Raw genomic sequence first — 20,792 nt, 5'->3', positions numbered from 1 at the left:
GGGGGGGGGGGGGGTGAGGTTGAAAGGGCTCAAAAGGAAATGTGTCAAGATGTCATTTACTCTACCGCCTGTCACTCAGCAGGGTTGATGCTGCTTTACGACAGCGAGCGCTCGATGCCCGACGCTGGGCCTGACAGCTGCAGCTACCCCCTCGTACTGGCAATGCTGGCAGTCACACACCCACACATCATCCAACACGGCACTGGACAGGCAAAACCTGGCAACGTTAAAACTGGCATAAAAACGTGATGACCTGCACGTTGGTGTAGGTAGTGGGCTTGGTCCCTGTGTACAAGGGGTATTAACGAGTCTAGAGAACACGTACTATTTTTCATTTATAGCTATGTTTACAAAAAAAAAAACCCCATTAAAGTTGGTCTTCTGGGTATCAGAAATAATTACACACCAACAAAACTGTCTGGGTGGGTAGTCGGTTCCTCCTCTGCAATATGCAGATAATCAGCATGCAGCAGTCACTTCTCGCTTCTGTAAATCCACAAGACATACTTCATGTGACACTACCGAACATCTCATATAGCACTCGGAAAGTACAACTCCGCGCCCGAATGTGGAGGATCAATAACGAACTGGGATAGAGATTTTTTTTGACACCCACTGGTGGGAGCGGAACTTTAAAAAGTGAGTGCTGCAAATGGCACACTTGTCCTTTGTCTGCAAGTGTGTGTTTATATCAGCATGTGGGTGCAGAGAATGGAGACGTCGACTATATATAGTACACACACACACAAGGCGAGACCCAAAGCAAAGAGACATCTGCTTTCCAAGGAAACACCCCCACAGACAGCGGGCCCGCGGTCTTCAAACAGACTGCAATTATATCATATTAGAATAATTAAGCAAGCAAAAAGCACCTAAAGCCAGGCTCAGCCGAGCGCGCTCGCTGCCGTGGTTATTTACCGCGGCGCTGGAGTGTTTAAAAGGTCCGCCCTCCCCCCCCGTGACTGGCCACCGCTTCCATCTTCCGCTCTGCATCAGACCTGGCAATTTCAGGTGGGGTCGGCGAGGAGAGCGCCGCGCTGAAAGGGCTTCCCGAGGCGGCCGGCCCACCTGGAAGCACCCGCGGGTGGACGCTCTGTATTGACACGGCCCACGGAGGGAGACGCTGCTGAGGGTCTAATAGGACTTTGGTCTTCACCCCGCTCAAGTGAAAAGTCCTCTTCAAAAAGCAGCAGGGATTTTTTTCGGACATTCACGACGTTCAGAGGTTAGCCCGGGCTTTCAGCGATGGCTTCCTTTAAAGAAGTAAAGAAATATCCACTTTCTTCTTTGATTTGTTTCTCGCTCCTCTCCTCACCGATAAGAAAGGTAGAAACCAGCAACGTATGGCTCGGGAACGTTGCCCCTTTCGACTCCACGTGGCAGTCAGCCTCCCCGGCAGATGTGTTAATAAAACAGTCGTGGCATCTAATTTAACACCAATCAACTTGTGGCTGAAAACCGCAAGTGTGAACGGTAGCGGGGCTGACAGTAGCCTCGGGTCCTAATTATGAAAAGTAAAAGAGTGATTAAGTTGAGTGTTGTTTAATGGCTTTTAACGCGTTGGCTGGGGCGCCGCTGCGGGCACGAGGTGACCGAGTGCAAATTGAAAACGCTGGTCAATCCCAGGCAGGTAGAGGAGTGCGGCCCGGGTCGCGGTCGGGAAATAACGCACGAGCGGGGGAACCAATCACCGGAGCCATAGCCGGACGTTCGTCAACTTGAAGTTTTCGCAATGTCGATTAAAAACTCGCGTGAAATCCCATTTTGGTGCTCTCCGGTTTGTAAATACGTAAATAGGGTGGTAGCAGCCTAGTGGGTAACACACTCGCCTATGAACCAGAAGACCCGGGTTCGAATCCCACTTACTACCATTGTGTCCCTGAGCAGGACACTTAACCCTAAATTGCTCCAGGGGGGACTGTCCCTGTAACTACTGATTGTAAGTCGCTCTGGATAAGGGCGTCTGGTAAATGCCGTAAATGTAAATGTAAATACTGTAAAGGGGGAGGGGGGGGGGCAGCGCTGTGCTTTGCCATAAATAGCTCCATCTGTCGCGACACCTGAAAGACAATCGTTATTACATTTTACCAGATGGTGACATAATTTGCCAGTCTATGGAAAACATGTTAAATATCCTCACAGACGTGGTGGTGTCATTTTTTCTCAACTAATTGATTTCACAAAATGTGAACGTTCTGAGACGTGAAGCTCGAATCCGTCGGAAGAGCCCACACATTGTCTACGGTTCCTACGCACACCGCTGAGGATTTCCCTGAAGTTGGGGTTTCTGTCGAACGATTACTGCTGGATTACGGGCTTCTGGGCCTTGTCCAGGTGGCTTCTCTCGGTTGAGCGTTTTTGCTCTGGTTCCTGTTTTGCAAGTACTGGATCACCGTTCCTGGACGTGTTCGGACATGCTCTTTGTGTTGTGGCCATTTCCTTGCGATCTCGTGTTCCTCATGTGTTTAAGTGTAAAGTCTGTGAAATGTCCAGCATGGTACTCAGTTCCCAGATCTCTAAACTAACAGGAGATCTCCACCACCCTCACGACACCACCTGAGGCAAGATCTTTTAGAAGAATGGACTTTCACTCATTTGCACACCTTCACCCTACCTGTTACACATATTTTATGTTGTATGTTAAAGACATAAAAGTGTAATATTTGGTTATGTTTGCAATATATGCATATTGGTTCATTGTATACTTGCAATATTTGCAATACTGTGGTCAGTGGCAGTCGCTAAAGCATTTCACTGCATATCACACCATGTATGGGACAAATAAAATTAGAATTTGATTGGTGTCCATCACACTAGCAAACTAGAGAACCTGATCTGGTGACTCATGGCATGCGACACCAAGGAGAGTTCCTGTGGTTCCTTCCATTCCTCACTCGTTAAATTTGCATGAACTCGAACTTGAGCAAAGATCCAGTCGCATATCACCACAACTGAGCACAACCTGACGGCATTCAAAATGCCCTTTCCAATCCAATAAATGCCTCCTTTACGGTGGAAACTGTCCAATTTTCCAGTCAAGGCTACTTACAAAGAGACCAAGTGAAAAGTTTTGTCATTCAAAGCTTCCGCCGCTGCCAGTGTCAACGTTCTCCGTCTGTACGACTATTATCTCACGGCGAGAGAAAATAATCATTAGCGCGCCACTCAATAACAAGACAAGGACAAAACCATGGTGACGAGGAGCTAAGACAGGAGGGAGGAAGGCCGCGGGGCTAAAAGCCACGTTCACTCGGCGGAGAGTTTGCATTCACCCGAACGTCTGCATGGGAGGGCATTGAAAGAGCTCGCCGGCATGACTGCTTTGGAGGCCACATCACCCGGCCTAAAAGGCCGCCGGTGCCGAGGCGCCGAAAGTAATCTGAAGCACAAAATGACGACTGCGGGAGGCCGAGTGCGAAGCCTGTCACTCGTGTTCCTGCACAAAAAAAAGGCAATTTTCACTCAATCTGTTCACCTGTTGGCGCCCCCCCTCCAGACCAACGGTGCGCGGCAAGCCCTGGACCGCGAGTGGCTGGCAGGGCAGCCTTTGCCGGGGAGTTGTTCATCCTGCGAGCACCAGCTGGGCATGGTTCCTCCTTCCCGGCCCCTCAGGCCCTTCTGGGCTTCAGACAGACAAGCTGCACCGCCACCATCTGGGATTTGCTCAGAGACGGTCCACCAATCCGCGGTTGTTTTGGAAGTTTTTTTTTTGGTTTTTTTGAATGCCCGCAACTTGAGCGGGCTTCATTAACGTCGGGTCGTGGCTGGAAGGGAAGGGGCCACGGCCGTGGAGACGCCTACAGATCCACCCGGCAGCTCAGGTCCATCTCCCGGCGCCGGCCGAGGCGCTAAACACATAATTACCTCAGGTTCGGTCGCCGGAGGCCCGGCTAAAACCCCCTCGCAGGTGCTGGGGCTTCCCGGACAATGGGAGCCACGCACCTGGCTGGATGCTTCTGAGGAGCACGGAGGACCCTCAGCCGCTAAACGTGGCCACCTGCACGGCCGTCAAAAAAACCAAGGCTTCTCGACGCAGCGTAAACGTGCACCGCGCAAGTGTCAAAAAAAAAACAAAAAAAAACCCACCATTTAAATGTTTACCCCGCGCAATCCCTCCCGCATAGTTAAAAAATAAAAACGGCAGCATTTCATTTATTTTCTTCCGCCGCAAACAGAGGTTCATTTTCATTAATGCGATTCGGGGGGAGGCAGATTATTATCTTTCCCGGCCTGTGCCTCTCTCTACCCCTGTAATGGCTTACGAGCCTCCAGTGCCTGAGAAGAAGGGGGGGGACGGGGACCTTCCATGTCCTTTCAAGTGAAAATGAAGCAGCCTATTCCACAGTGTATCAATCAGTGCGGCGGAGTTTTGAAGATGCATGAAAGGAGGCTGGGCGATCAGCACTTTTCAAACCGAGAGGGTCAGCAGAAAACTGTACTGGGGGGGGGGGGGGGGGGGGGGGGCTTCCGACAGACCTCGGCCATCTGGCGGTTATTTACTTCCGCTTTATTCCGTCCTCTGTAGCGGCGTTCCCGCTCTCGCGGCGGTGGGGACCGGGAGGGCCGCGCTAATCGCCCGCCTTCACTCATTCCTCCGTGCAATTAAACGGACAGAACTTTACAAAACTTTTCACATTTGCATTATATCTTGCTGCCACGAGACAAAAAAAAAAAAAACACCGTAAATGTGCTTTTGTCTGCAAAATGTATTAAAATTAAGTGCTGTGGCCAAAATATTTTTGTTCTTTAATTGCCTTAAATCTAATATCTGGTGGACAAATGTCAAGTGGCGCATTAAAAAAGGCGTGTCAGGGGTGGAGGGGAGGACGCTCGATTGATGGGAAACGAAGTCATCACGTTCAGGCGGGACAGAACGTTTGGGCTGCGGAGGAAGTCCTTGAGATGGCGCATGTTAATGGCCTGATCTGAATTCACCGGCCCGTTGGCTGTCCCCGAATTTCCATTTTACGGCGGAGGCGCGCCACACCTTGGCTGTCCTTTCCCAACTCCCAGATATGCTTGTGGAGAATGCAGAGAGGGCGCCACGAAGAATTCGGCGAGGCTGGAACAATTAAAACATTGCATTTTAAAAAAAGACTAAATGCTAGCCATGCAGAGAAAACGGCTCTCTTGCCGACGTGAGGGCACCGTCTTCAATCAGCTGGTAATTTATTGCCTCCCATTTACACAGCCGTAATACGAGTGATCAACGCCGTCATCCATAAAATGCAATAACCCAGGGAATTGTTTTGCGAACAAAAGCAAATAACAATGCCCACACATCATTATGCGCCCTTGATATCCTATTATAATTGCCTCAAATGGAGAAGGCGCACTGATGCCAAATCCACGAGGTTCACGCTGTGGTTAAGCATGTCAAACATAAAGGCTGTAAAAGGCCCGCTGCAAGCCTCAATCCAATCAGACAAACGGCCGCGGCGCTGAGGCGGACGTGCGGCGCCGACGTGGCGGAAACGGGTGGGGTTACCCGGCGTAAATAAGATGTGTTTCTGTAAAAACGGTGTTATCTGATGGGAAAATACGTAATCTACTTTGCAGCCTGGTGCACAGTGCTGCCGGTAGAGGTGACGCTCGTCTAATTGCTTATTATCAATCGCGATATTTTATGTGGAAATAATCGCAACCGGCCTGGCTGGCTTGTCTGCGGAAACCGCAGCGCGGCGAGGGGAATGGAGCAGGAGGAGCGTGCCGTACGGCGCTTAATAACAGACTGATGAAAAATTCATTAGCGCAGGATACGGTGGGTGTGGACGCAAAATACGAAAAAAAAGGAGTGAAATAAACACGGCGTCGGGAGATGAAGGGCGGGGTGAGGAGGACGCATTGCTATGCAGCCGGCGCCCGGCCACGGTGGAGCGCAGGAATCACCCCGTGGGGATTAAACTCTGGCCACACAGAGCGGGAACGAGCAGGGAGGGGGGGTAGACAGTGAAATATGTCAGTTCACGTCTCTCTCTCTCTCTCTCTCTCTCACATCAGGCTCTGAATAGAGTCATATCGCCTCGTTGATTTCACCGCATGGCGCCGCGAATATCGCCGAGCCCTTCTGACTTCTGCGGAAAGAACAGAAAGGAGCAGAAAAGTGGAGAAAAAATCTTCCCGATATTCCCTGTCACTACGCAGTATCGTGCCGATCAAGTCATGGGTGGTAGTAGCCTAGTGGGTAACACACTCGCCAGAAGACCCAGGTTCGAATCCCACTTACTACCATCGTGTCCCTGAGCAGGACACTTAACCCTGAGTGTCTCCAGTGGGGGACTGTCCCTGTAAATACTGATTGTAAGTCGCTCTGGATAAGGGCGTCTGGTAAATGCTGTAAATGTAAATGTAAGTCATCATTAGGTCCGGGTCCAGCGCCGTGAAGCCGTTCTCCCAACATGCCACTTGCATGAATCCGAGCAACTTCAGAAGGCCGCGGCGGGCTCCCAGAGAGCAGAAAACAAGAGCCACGCTGAGATGAAAGCCCGCGCTCGTGAAATGAAAATGGCCCACGCCACGCTGTAATGTTCCCTCAGAAGCCTGCATGCTCATTTACATCCTTCTCCGAACCGGGCACGACCACGGCGACCCCAGACGCAACCCAGACCGCCAACCTGTCCTCTTCCGGGAGCCGCGGAGTTGATTAGTTCCATTAAAGACGTTTAACAAAGGGCAGCGGCAATGGCCCAAAGCTGCAGAGGGCACATGGGGGGGTTGTCAAAATTTGGCACTTCAGTCTGGAGTGGACAGTATGACGGACATAAGGCCAATGAAAGATGAAGCTCCTTTTCAATTAATCATCACAGCAATTTGGTGAATCATGGTCATTAGCGGCCATAGTTGTCATCTGTTTTTTTAAAGGACCTTTTTCATTCTAGAAACGAAGCTGCTATCGTAGATTTAGACAATTTTGAGGAAATATCGAATTTGTCCTAGAAGGGGCTTTAGAAAAGGATTAGAATAGAATAGAATAGAATAGAATAGAATAGAATAGAATAGAATAGAATAGAATAGTCACGTCTGCCCTGCTAAAGAATACATGTACTAAGTTTTGTTGAAACAAATTTTGCTAAAACTCAACACAAAAATAGGAAAAAAATGAAACAAAAAGAGAAGACAAAAAAAAACATATTTTTTTTGGGGGGGGCGGAATTAGCATGAATGTGAAGACCATAATAACATCCAAATCGTACCCCCAACCGCCACGTGCTTTGATTAAGCTTTGTTCTTCCAGGTGGACGGTGCCGCTTCATAATGAAATCCATCTCTCCGGGCCTCGGCCGCACGGCCTAACACAATTAAGTGACAGGAGGAGGAGAAAAAATGAATAGGAAACTGGGACAGAAAGAAAAAAGCCGTGAAAAGTCTTTGGCGATCATTAATAAATATAATTATGCTCAACAAAGAACAGCAAGGTGTAACTCTGGCCTCTTTCAGAAGCCCAATTGTTATTTCCATGAACCATTAATTACATTTAATGAAAGGAGTGAAAGAGCACGAGGGGGGAAAAACTCATTTTCTTTTGTCGTAATTGTCTTTTTTAATGTTAACATGAGCAGTTTATTTTCGCCTTTAACACTGCCGCCCAGGGACGAGAGGCTATTCTTCTCGTTTTCAAATCAATATTATCAGCTTCATCATTAGCAGCTCTTAGAACAACACCGTGCAAGCTGATCTGTGTTCTTCTGCTTCATTTCTAGAATTTGGGCTCTGAGATGACTACTTTTCACACTTACGCCCGTACAACTAGGAATTCCTGAAAATGTATATTCCAAACGCCGGAGAGCCGAGGGAATAGCAGGAAATAGAAGCCGGTTCTACCGTTGCCGTTCCGCGGAGAACAGAACCCCGGAGATGTGAAGAGGAGCTCCTCGTTGCTCCTCCTTAAAACGGCAGGATTCATTAGTGCGCGCGCCGTCTCTCAGAAGGGGCGGAAAAAGCAACGATGCAACCAACAATTTCCTTTCTTTTGCTGCAGTTATTGCACTTCTTCGCCGGTTTTAATGCTCCGAGCTGCGCTCTGTCGGCAAAATGCGTTCACATAACGCCGCCAGCGACGCTGCTGTGAAGTTTATGGCCTTCAACGGAAGAATCTTGACCAATTTCTGCTTCGACCACGGGAATTTTCGGTAGTTTCCTCAAGAATTAAATATTAGATTTTGATTGGAACACCAAACTGGGCACGTAGAACAGGAAGAATATTGGAACGTTAAGTGCACAAAATCTCGATCTGTGATTTTTCACACATCTGTCCGTTATTCAGCTCTTCTTGCGTCACTGTCGGCGTGGGGGTTTTTTTTTTCCCGGTTTTCCGGATCGATTCCCGTAGCGACCGCTTGGCGCAGCCACCTGAAGAAAACAGGAACGCCATATGGCCGCGTTTTAAAAATTGATGCGAGCACCTGAACCGGGGTGAGGTGGCGGCGCGGTATACGGGGGGGGAGGGAGCGTCACCATCTGATGAGGGACTGCTCCGTGGAGACCGAGGGTCTCTGACGTCTCCTAAATAGATCGATGCGAGTCTTAATCTGGCCTAGTTGGCGGCGCGTTCGCACGCCACCGGCTGACCGCACTCGTTCGTTTCATTATTCCATTATTTCATTCCCCTGCCTTCCCGAACGTGTCTTATGGCCCGGTCACGGCTCCGGCGCCACCATGAATTATTCAGACCTGATTGCATAAGTGGTCAGTCGATAAACAGGCTGTCGATAAACAGGCTACGGCACGCGCGCTTCAGCGCCATCTTCAGCGTCCCGGAGCCGAAATGCAGGAAGTAGGAACACGTGGGAGGGTCAGGGAAGGGCCACACGCCTGCAACGTCAATGCGGCATTACAATATTCTGGCCAGCACTGCAAGAAGAAGAAGAAGAAATATCGAGAGGAGCATCCGAATGCTGTTGAGACGTTTCACACTTATTTTCTCCCCCACTTTAAAGATCAGGCTTCTTACAAATGGCATTACAACCAGACGCCGTGGTGTACAGAAGCAAAGAGCAACCCATTAGGTCAGTTCCATGGCAACTATGGTGCTTTTCGCCCCCTCCCTCATCACTGCGAGCCCTCACCGACTCTGCAGAGCCGCTCGGTGTGATTCCGAGGACATTTATTGCCATCTAGAGGCCATTTCGTTCGTCCGAGCCAGAGCAGGAGACAGAAGACACTGCAGTAATGCAGCGATCTGGCGATCAACAGGGATACAGAGGCGAGGCGGGGTTTTTACAGGCATCCGGGAACCATGCCGTTCCAGCTGAAGTGTGTCTGACCGGGCGTCATGGTCACTAGCTCCACAGAGGACAGCCGTAAAACCAGCCGCCGCAGGGAGAGAGCTGAGGGTCTCTAGGGAAACATCGCAAGCATCATTACTAACGCGGTGCACAGGTGGTTCCAGCAGAAGACCAGAGACCAGCAGACACGCACGTTCAGCAGCGAGCTCAGCCACGACCGAGTCATCAGCTCAGTAATGCACCTTCACAGGCTCCTTCACGCTCAAGTGTGCATTCGTGCGTCTGCATGTGTCAAGGCACAACAGCCTTGTGCGGCACGGTGGTGTGAAAGCTGCCCTCCTCTGGTAAGCATGCATCTCAGGGGCTGTGACTGAGCACCATACACATCCAGAACCTTCTAGATAAAAACAGGACTCTAGCCTGCATGGTCCTGGAGGAGCCTCCAGTAAAAAGGTCTGGACGCACCTACTCTGTGACGGTTATGGAGACTAAGACGGAGCCATTTTAAAGAATCCGATGCAAGAAGCATGTTTAGTATTTGATGTATGAGGAGAAAGTGAAGTATGTTTGATGAATCATTTTTTTCCGCTTGATGAGATGCTCATTAACATGAGTGAATGAAATTAAAGTGCTCAGTATAAACCTACAGCACCGTCGGAGACCGTCCCCGTTGTCCAACTTGGTGGAGAGAAGACGTGAGCGTTAAACCTCCCTGGTTTGGAGAGGCGCAAATCTTCAACTTTTTGTCGAAACACAACCTCAAACGTGTTGTTTCATAGTCCAGCATCTTCAGCTTTGTTCAGGCGTTCAGACTTTCGATTGTTAGCACATGTCTAGATTGGGTGAAAAAAAGAAATAAAAAAATGTCCTTCAACAGGTGCTGCGAGGACGGATCGGGGCTGTGAAGTAACGGCATGAAGTTTAGCCTGCAGCAGGGGACGCTCGGGCGTGGACAGATGGGCGCAGATCAGCAAAAAACAAACGCGGGGACAGATGAAGAGCCGGGAAACATAGCAGACGCTCCTCTCCTTGACGCGCTCGGATCTCGCTTTCGCCCCTGTTTACAACCGGTGTTTCTTTAAAGTCGCCGACCCGGACGCGGGGCAATTATCGTGCCGTCACCTACAGGGCCGGTGGAAGGGGAGCGAGACTCATTTAAAAATCCTGTTTAATTCAGAAGCCGGGCACTATATTTAAATCCTCATGTTCCGCTGCAGCCAATATGTCACCGCCGAATCCAGACAGGGCCGACGCAATATAAATAATCCTTCATAAAGGTCTGGGAATTGTATTACGGGCGAATCAATCACATCCCACTTGACATTTCTGAATTAGTACTTGACTGCGGCGCATTAAAATTGTATGCAAGGGGACGTCTGGCGTCCGCGTAACCACCGAGGTTTTAATAAAGAATCCAGCGGGCCGGGGACGTGCATCGGAATGAATATTGTCCTACTGTCAATCCGCGCTCGGCCCGTGCCGACTTTCATACGACCCGCCTCCTGCCGCGGGGAGACAAGCGGAGGAACGGCGTCCGAATTCCCGCTGGACTGTGTGTTACGAGGCGAAAATAGAATATATAATGTTTCATATGAGACCGGTGGACGCCGTTACTCTGAATAAACCGCATTAAAGCGGCCGGCTTGCGGAAACTCATCCCGCTTTTCCAGCGTTTCCAACTCAATTTTTCTCCAAGCGTTCTTCCAAATGCTACAGACAGTTTCTCAAGTTGTTCTCGTGTTGAGTCATTCCTACATATTAAATATTAAAAACGCCAAACTCGCCCCGACTTTAACTGGAGGAAGACGGATAAAAAAATACATTTCTGAAACACTTCTCACTAGTTGTCCAATTCACTTTCTTTCAAACGCTACGTAGACATACAACACGTACATGACATGAAATATAAAAATAATCCGGCACGTGTGATCTGCGGAGTTAAACGCACGATCGCATCGGGGGGGACGTTTTAAATTTGAAAAGACCAAACAGAGAACAGCTTGAGGATTGAGGTAGAAGCCTCAACACTGGAGGACTTGTGAGAAGAACAAGCAGAACAGGACGTAATGGGCGGGATTGGCTGAAGTAGCACAAACAAGGAGTGAGTGTGATCGGGAGGGCATCACCATATGGGGGAGACGAGAGGACTGGATGATTAGAAGGATGGATGCGGAGTGAATCCGCATGGGGGCTGTTCACGTTAAAAGCAGGAAGCAGGCGGAGAGCTGAGGTGAAGGAGAAGACAAGGAGCGCTGAATGCAGAAAGTCCGTAAAGGCGAGGCGGCCAGGAATGGTTGGAAGGGGAGAGAAAAAAAAACCTTAAACTAACTTTTCTTGTTCATAATGCCACCAAAATGAAGCCTCCAGGTGACTTTCCTGCCACAATGAGCCAACCCTTTGAAAACCATTTTCAAAGAGCATATCCTTGATCCTAATTAAAAACGGGAATCTATACCAAACAGTAGCGCGGGGGGCTGAGGGAACCACAGCCTATTGATTCATCTCTCATTGCCAGTCTTTGAAAGCGCCAAGGACGCGTGCCATATCAAATCTACTCGGCGCTGTGCGCGCAGTCACCTTTAATGGCCCGCCTGAAACAAAAGCGCTCCTTTCAGGCCGAGGAGGAGGCTGAGGAAGGTAAAGGGTAGGCTGAGGAGCAGCCTTGGCTTTTATTTGCATTCGCTCCGTTCCTGCGGCGCTCTTCATGCCCTCAGAGGGAACAGAAGAGAAGAGCGGCGGGGAGACGAGGGGGAAGAAAAGGGAAGACAAGGAGGACGAGAGGAGCTTTAAACACTCTGCCGCTGCCGAGTGGACGGGGTGGGGACGAGGCGCCGCCACGAGAGCGCCCGGAGACGAAGTCGACTCGATGTCAAGGTTCCTCGTTTGGTGGGAATGCGGCTGCGGTGAACAAGACAACTCGGAGAATCAACAGGCGGGGGAGAAAACTAAACCCAAAAAATTCATCTAGAGCTTAACAATTCCCGAGCTTGTTCTATTCCTTTTCTTAACTCAAAAACTCAAAATTGCTGGTAGTAACGCTTTGGATAAAAGCGTCAGTAAAGTAAAGTAAAGTAAAGTAAAGTAAAGGTTCTACTCGGATGAATAAAATAATAATGTTGGATACGCAGCTCAAGACCTGCTAGCATAGATTTGTCTCTTTTGCACCGTATAGCAGGAAGCAAGTTAATTCCCAGAATCCCTTCAGACCGCACTTTTCTGGCCGCCATCACCACCTGGGCGAGAGGTTCGATAACACGTTTCCACAGAAACCGGTATCCCGAGCGCTGCCGGGCGGCCCCGGTGGATATCGATCTGCTCCCGCGGCCCAGAAGGCCTTCGGAGGTCAAGTCGTGTCTCGCACCTCGTCTCGGCGCATCTGAGAGGCGTTCTCGGCCCAGCGTGGTCACCGCGGCTTTATTCCTCGGCAGCCGCGGCCGGGCGCTTCCGCGGGCGCACAGCGGGGCGTATCGACAGCCGCCCCGCGGAAAACGTGGGCCTGGCCAATCTGTGTCCATCAGTCCACACTCGCGCTCGGGAAACGCCGGCGAGGGCCAATCGATCGGCCCGGCCGCGGCCGTCCTGCTGTCTTGCCGCTCGGCTGTGAGCCGGGAAAAAAAAAAAAGCGCCGGGATGTTTAGCTCGGGAGCATCGTCTTCGGAGGAAATTCGGAGGCGGACGAGACGTGGGAAGCCCCCTCTCCGCCCGACAGCGTGAAAATGGCAATCTGCCCAGCCGGCGGGACTCCGCTTAACCGCGCGGCCGGCCGGGACCCGCGGCGAGCGAGGAGACGGGCGAGCTGACAGCCCCCCGTCCTCATGGCGGGAGGCGGTCAGAGAGGTCAGAGGGAAGGCCGAGCGGACCGCCTCCCCGACACGCACAACTACACAACAGGTGACCTGCAGGAGAGGACGTCCAGGCGAGAACCTTCGCTTCGGTCAGATCGATTCTCCGGGAAGATCTGGTGCACGTTGGGCAGGTTGATATCCCCCCCCCAAAAGTAATAATGCACCGGCGACGGTGGCGATACTCACTAGCCAGGCAATAACAGGGACTCCCCTCCAAACAAATAAAGGAAAGAAACGCAACGAGGCGGGCACGGGGCGCGTTTGGCGCGACAATTACCGCACCGCGGAGCGGCGCAATGAAGAATCGGCGCAGCGCTAAGACGGGTCAAATTTACAACGATTATTACAAACCCAAAACAGGGGCGGCGCGCGGGCGTTTCGCCAAGCGTGTTTGTGGAATGGAGCCAGTGTGCTTTCCACTGTTCAATCAACCTTGAGTGTGCGGGAGGAAATCTAATTACGTGATACGTTCTCAAAACGGGTGTCTGAAAAGCACAAACAATGGCAGCCATTAAAATGCTGAACGTTAAAAGAGATCAGATTGGAGATTATGATTATTTGAGCATAATATATATATATATATATATATATACACACACACACACACACACACACACACACACTGCCTCACTGAATGAAGCAATATTTAAATGCTAATCTTTGGTTCAAAATGCTGGGATTCCAGTTCATTCCAGGGTGTATAATTTCAAAATCCTTCCGTTTAAAAGCCTCGGAGCTGGGCGGACAATTTATCGCCTCTCCTAATCGCAGCCTATTAAACTAGTACAAAGGCAGGTCGTAAAAATGACCCATCTCTTCAACAAGGGCAACAGGAGAGAGAGAGAGAGAGGGGGGGGGGGGGGGGCAGAAGTGAACACAAAACAGTTGCTACTTACCATCATTTTGCTTCCCGTTATCTGCATGCATCGGTCAGCGGCGGCGGAGTTAATGTGCAAAAAGACACAAACGGCACAGTGATTAGTAGAGGCCCGCAGTTCACCGGCAGCACACTTTAGAAGTTACCAGCGAACAAGACAAAAACACTTCAGTGCATCGATATACAAAGACACAACCCCCCCCCCCCCCCCCCCAACACACACACAAGCATGCACAAACACACGAAAAAACACTCTCTCCCCTCACTTCGCTGAGCTGATTTCTAAAGCACAGACGTAAAAAGCATGAAAAGAAGGGAGGGGAAGCAAAAGAAAGAAGAAAAAGATAATGCCTGCCATTTTGTAGGCAGCTTTGTACGATAATGGAGACAAATCAATCTCTACGTCTGACCTTTTTTTTTTTTTTTTACTCTGTGCTTTTGCCACTCTGGTGTGGGGGCTCTTGTTTGGGAAAGTCGGACGTATATTTTGCATTTCTGCTACAGGGTGCAAGACAAAAAGAGGCCCGCCCGCTATCTGCTGAAAGGCGCGCTTAGGACGAGGCGCCACGAAGGACTTCGGAGGCGACGATCCTAATCTTTATGTAGAGGTTGATGAATTCCACCCTCAAAACCGGCTTTTTCCGAGCAAAACAAACGAAAGCAACGTCCCCGGAGGAGGAAAAAAAAAAGACTCCTGTCACAGGCACTTTCGCTCAGGTGTCAGATTTACAGAGCGCAGCCCACGAGTGCGCGCAAGTCAGCGCGATTTTTGCTTTTTTAACCTTGTTATCTGTCAATTCCTGTAAACCGTGTTTCAATCTTTGAACGTGCCGCGGGGGTTGAGGCGCGGGCGGGCGGGCGCCGTCTGCGCCCGGGCCACGCCCCGAGCTCTGCTCCGCCCCTCCCGGCGACACGCTGGTCAGCCCAGAGGCTGCTCGGACCTTGATCAGGGCCCGCAGGAGCTGCAAAGCCGGGCCGGCCACCCTCCAGGCAGGGACTTTGCTGCGATACGGGTTCAGAATAGCAAGTGTAAAAGGCCACTTTTTAAAAACACGTAAGGGAATTCTTGATGTGATATTACATTTACATTTACATTTACAGCATTTATCAGACGCCCTTATCCAGAGCGACTTACAATCAGTAGTTACAGGGACAGTCTACCTGGAGCAACTTAGGGTTAAGTGTCTTGCTCAGGGACACGATGGTAGTAAGCGGGATTCGAACCCGGGTCTTCTGGTTCATAGGTGAGTGTGTTACCCACGAGGCTACTAGCACCCTATTAAAACATATTGCTGCACCTTTGTTTCCAGACACCATGTTTTAAAAATGCTTTATTTGCTACGCTATGTGTAACGTTTAGGCGGCTCTGATGTTGCACTGTTATCAGTACATTCTCGAACCCTGGTTACGCAATGGGACTTTTTATTTCACGTCTACGCAGAATCGCGGCCTGTCACATCTGGGCCTTTGACCCCGGGACACGCGCCGGTGATAACATCTCAGAGATTCGCCGATCAAAAGGACGGACGTCATCCGGGAGCCGAGCTGTCAAAGCCGGGAGCTGTTGCTCACGTCGATTTGCACGAATACCGCCGCGTTTTTGCCGTTTACGCTGTCACTTCCTGAATTTGTAGTAATTGTTCTAATGTTGAATTATGCAGCGGCGCGCCGTGTTAATGCGGAATCGCGAAGGAGCGCCCGTAAACAAACTTCTGAGGAATTGTCAGCCAGTCGAGCATTTATATCCCCAAGTCTTTCTAGCCATCAAACGCGCCGCGCTGCGAGCGCGCTGGCTTTATTTATTTACCGGCGCGTGTCATTCTGACAGGGCCCGCATTCCGGCGCCGCGCGGCCTGTCGGGAGCGATTATTAGAACAGGTGCCGTAATTACGCTCTTCGGCCCGCGCCGAGCGCCGCTACGGTACTGTCTGGAGCGCTCAGCGGACGCATGGCCGCCCCGGTACCTGAGCGAGCCTGACTGGCCGGGTCGTGCGGAGAAAACAATCGGTGGCGGGGAGCGCGCGGCGACGTTAATGCGTTTTTGTCGGGGAGGGCCGAGAGAAGATGATTGCTCGAGCGGGAGAGGCACGCATCTGGATGCATCTGTCAGAGACAAAAGGAGAATCTGCTCGTGCTGCGTTGAAGAGTCGGGGGGGCGCCCATGCCGCTGCAATGCCCAAGTGGCGTTTTTATCGCTTTTCAAATGGACGAGTTGAATTACACCAACAAAAAAAAAAAAGAAGAAAAAAGTTTCCGGGGTGGAGGGAAAGCTGTCACGTCCCGCCTAAATGTTCGACAAGATGTTAAGTAAAGACATCTCCAGACTACAGCACACTAAACGACACAGTAAACTCTTGTTTTTTATGCGAAACGGATGCCGTTTCGTGCAGCGGTTCGGATGCGAGGTATCAAAAGAGAAAGATGAAGGTAATAAATGGGGTGTCCTCCCGCTGCCACGAGACAACAGTGCCGTTCCGACAGCTGCGGTGTATTTAAGCTCGAGGTCTCCCTCAGACTCCCTAAATGCATCCGACTGCTGCTAGGGACCGACATGAGGGAGGCGTGGCGGCCGGAAAAAAAAAAAAAAAGGAGTTTCCCGCAGCCCTGAAAAACCCGACCCAACACGGTGAACAGGCACGAACGCACCCGGCTGTCTTTATTTAGACAGATTGGCTCTATTAGCACCGAGGGTGCGGAGGGTGCGGCGTAAACAGCCTTCTTCTGTCGCATGTCCCCGACAAAAGAGGGAAAGCAACAAGGTGCCCTGACAAGATCACCACAGGAGAGGTGGAGGTGGCACGGTGGTCACCCCAACATCTTAATCCCTCCGTCCAGGCCTGAGTGGCACCGGGCGCGATGCTGCATCAGCCCTGGTTAGTCCAGGAAGATGCAGATCTGGCGTCGTGAACTGTCCTTCTTTCTACTGACGCCATTTTGAAAGGGAAGAACAGTAAAAAGTCGAATAGAACGTCAGATGGGGTTTATAACGTAAATGCCCAACACTGGTATTAACTTCATAAACGTGCCTTTTTGGAACAGCTAGCAGAAGCATACGGGCGAAAAATAGAACACTCCCTTCCCCGGCACTGGATCGCTTAGCACTTATTTAAATGTGCAAAGCCTATAGCTTTTTAGCCCAACAAATCAAACGCAGCCTAATTGCTCTTGATAATCCCTGTAAGCTGCATGAACGGAATTTGTAAGTGGCTGCTTGGGCGGGGAGGCGGGGGCACGCTCGCCCTGGCGCCGCGTGGCACGTTCCGGTGAAAGCAGCACTTATCGCCCTGGAACACGTCTCCGCCCCAGAATGCAGGCAACGTATTAGTTGTTCCCGCCCGGCCCTGCTGCGACGTTGCGCCCGAACCTGGGCGCCCTGCAGGTGCTTCTCAGGTTGTGTGTGTGTGTCTGTGTGTGTGTGTGTGTGTGTGTTGGATTCACAGGCCTCTTCCATCTCCACCGCACAGATCACGCCGCTCGTCTGAATAATATTTCACAACGCCAGCCAGCCGTACCGGGGCATAATGGGTCCTGTGAAGAATTCAATCATTCCTGATTATCATCATTATTAATAATGCCGCTTAATTATCATAACAATGAGAAAGGTAATAAACGAGGACGCTGAGGGCCGGCCATGGCGGCAGCCGACCGAGTCGCTCGTGTATATTCCATCTCACTTGTCTCCAAGGCAGCGACTTCATAAACGGAACGGGAGGGATTCGCCCCTAAGACCCCCGGATTACCCTCTGGGCTGCGGGATCCACGGCTTTTATTGGCTGACGGTGATGGAAGTGTCATGTTTCAGATTGCCCGGCCTCGACTGCAGAAATCCTAATCAAAGCCTGATCCCGCTCCTTCACTCCAGGATATAAGGACTGGGGGGGAAGGGGGTGCAGTTCGGTTATTCCGATAAGAACCCAGGACAGAGAAGGGAAGGTAGAGTGGTAAAAAAAAAAACAGCAAGAGAGGCTAAGAAAGCAGCTCAGGTCCAGTAAATTTGGTCTTTTCCATTGTTCTTCCCTCATTTACCCACCAGCCATCCACTCCCCATCTCGGCAACACCCCCCAGACTTACAGACTTGGCCGTGGCGGAGATGTACTGGACCACCATCTCGCGCTTGGTGCTCAGGTCCTTCCCTCGCAGCGGGGCCTTGCGCTCCTCGTTCAGGTTCATGTCCTCCTGTAGGGCCGCAGAAGAGAAGACGGGCGGGGTGGTTAACCTACTGTTCACCGGTGTTCATTCAATGGCCTCGTAAAGCAGCGACTGGCCGCCACGGTTGGTAATAATGACATTCGAATGCACTGGAAATGACACAGAATGCAGCGGGAGGGACGCTGATGTCGGACTGGCGCCCATCATATAATAACGGCACGTCTGTTTTGTTTTATTCCCCCGCAATGACAAGTGCCCATCATCGCTAAAAAGGATGAGCATGGCGGCCAGCGATATGATGGAGACGGAGAGTGTGTGTTTATCAGGTATGTGCTTCATTCAGAAGACAAAGGGGTCGTCTGTACGAACCAAAAAAGGGCGGCACTCCGGGACGAGTCGGTGGAACTATACTGCCCTCAAGTGGGAGGCAAGAGGAGACGTGGGTGCAGTCGAACACGGCAGGCCATGGGGGGAAATGTGTAAGGCACTTCTTTCTGTTTCTATGGCAGCCGTTGCACGTTCATTATTAGCTGAATTTTTAACACCTTCCCTCACGACCGTCTACTTAACCCTCCCGTTTCATCCAGTTGTGAAGCTGGTTCTCTGTTTTCTAATTGCAATCTTTGTTCTGAAGTACACTCTGTACAGATATACGATAACTTATACTAACTTATATATATAAATTATGCATGTGTGTAGATGTGCGTATAGAAATAAAATCTTGTTGGTCCCCTAGTACTGTATCTGAAGTCTCTTTCCGAAATTCAGCCGTGGCTGAATTTCGCCACTTTGATCCAGTCCCACAATGAGATTTCCCATGAAGTTTCGGGGTCAGTAGCTTTAAATGCTAATGAGGAGGAAAGAGGTGGGGCGAGGAGGAGAGCGGCCTATAGAAGTGAGCAGGCATTCGTGGAAATGACATCATCAACAATTTCAAGTTGCCGCTGACAGGAAGTAGTCTCGCGTCTGCATTTTTCCAGAAAATCATTTAATTAACCCAATAGTTCTTCAGTCTCGCGTGACGGAACTAAGAAAACACATTCGTGCACATTTCTCAGGAGATAATGTTTTAGGGGAGCGGCAGGAAATTCTCTGGGCTGGTCTTTCCCCTTATGATGTCATTAGGGAACAAATTCCAGATCCGACCGTCTGCGCTGTAGCTCTCTGAAAGCCCTCTTTACACCTATCGCCGTTTTTAGCCAATGCGGGAACATAGACAGGCTAGGGGAACTCGTCGCACAAAGTCACGCTATTTCATAATAGGGGACCTTTAATTTTGGTTTGTTTCTTTGTTGAACTGGATTCGCTCCTCCTGAAATCAAACTACATTCAGAATAAAAAAAAAAAATGTGTCCACTAATGGCTAATTAACCTCTGAACTTTAGCTTATTAAAAGCGGCACCCGGTTATCAAAATAGGCGACTGTGAGAACTAGGAGACAATGGTCCGGCTCCACATATAATAATTACATGGGTGGGTAGTTACTTCGTCCTCGCCAACATACAGGTTTCTATCTGTTTCTATCTGTTTATTTAAGTAAATCAGAATCACTTCATTTGTTTAAAGTTTGTTACACATTTGTTACAAGGAACTTGTCTTGTTGTGTGGATTTCCTTGGACCTACTCTAAAGATTTGAAGAATCCATTAGAAGAAACATATTTAGTATTTGTTGTATGAGGAGAAAGTGAAGAATGAATCTGTTTTCTCCTCTTTTTCACGGCTGCTTTGCTCACTATCGTCATCATCAAAATAAGCTTGATGAGATGCCCATTCAGGACTGTTGGAAACCGTCCATGTTGTCCAACTTAAGGTGGTGGAGAGAAGACACAAGCTCCATGATTTGGAGAGACGCAAATCCTTACATAACCTCACGCGTAATTTCATAGTCCTGCATCTTCCGTTTTGCTTCTATAACGTCATATATGAGCAGGCATATTTTCAAGAAATCTCTGCCAATGGGAGCAGAGGGATTGGATGACTGACAGGTGAGTTCCCCAAATAATTACCTAGGCAACCGGAGTGGCGAAAAAGGAATGGACTTGAGAAAGCAGCATCAGAGGAAAATCATTATGGCCGATGCGCGCCATTATAAAACAAGGACAGCGAGGAGGATGCAAGGCCCCTCTGTACCTGTACCTTCCCACTCCCCAGAAGACTGCGCCGCTGCAGCTACTTAATGAGTGCCATCATGTCCGTCTTGCACCGCTGGCAACGCAAGTGTAGAGAAAAGCCCCGGCCCCGGCGCAGAGATTTTATTGTCTTTCATCTCCGGCAATGGGGTTATTTTGTCAACCCCTCACAGCCGGGCATATTGGGCCACTCGTCTCGGGTTTTAATGCCCCCGTGATGAGGAGCCTCTTATTTCCCCACCCGGAGAGGCGGACACCGCGTTGAGGCGCGCGCAACACAAAGCACCTCCGAAAAAGGCGGCTTTGTTAATGCACCGGTTCAAAGCCGGCACTGTGGCTGAGATGAATCCTCCATTTGGAGGAGAGGGAGAGGGGAGACGGTGAAGAATAGGCGATGAGGGTGGGATGCATCGCCCAGCAGAGGCTCCTCTGCCCCACACAAACATCTCCAACCAGAGTCCCAACTGCACATTAATGGACTGGTAGGGTCCACCGAGGTTCCGAAATGACACAGGGTGTGTCGCTAACATCAGAACACACCCGGTGTAAAACCCAGCTCCAGTTCT

At 50.3% G+C, this 20,792-nt stretch overlaps 1 protein-coding gene across 5 annotated transcripts in view; it reads right to left on the bottom strand.

Moving 5' to 3' along the window:
• diaph2 (diaphanous-related formin 2) overlaps positions 1–20,792 on the bottom strand; it is a 324,298-nt gene that overhangs the window by 288,765 nt on the left and 14,741 nt on the right. For 4 of the 5 annotated variants that reach the window (XM_028959481.1, XM_028959484.1, XM_028959485.1 and 1 more), the window contains 2 exons: positions 18,019–18,123; positions 13,966–13,986 (listed from right to left, as the gene is read on the bottom strand). In XM_028959481.1, coding sequence (XP_028815314.1) covers positions 13,966–13,986; positions 18,019–18,123 — 126 coding nt within the window. The remainder of the gene's footprint in view (positions 1–13,965; positions 13,987–18,018; positions 18,124–20,792) is intronic. The other variant, XM_028959482.1, reaches the window with a different exon arrangement.

This window comes from Denticeps clupeoides, chromosome 18 (genome assembly GCF_900700375.1).
Source record: "Denticeps clupeoides chromosome 18, fDenClu1.1, whole genome shotgun sequence".
Classification (NCBI taxonomy): domain Eukaryota; kingdom Metazoa; phylum Chordata; class Actinopteri; order Clupeiformes; family Denticipitidae; genus Denticeps; species Denticeps clupeoides.
This window is presented reverse-complemented; position numbering and strand designations above follow the sequence as displayed.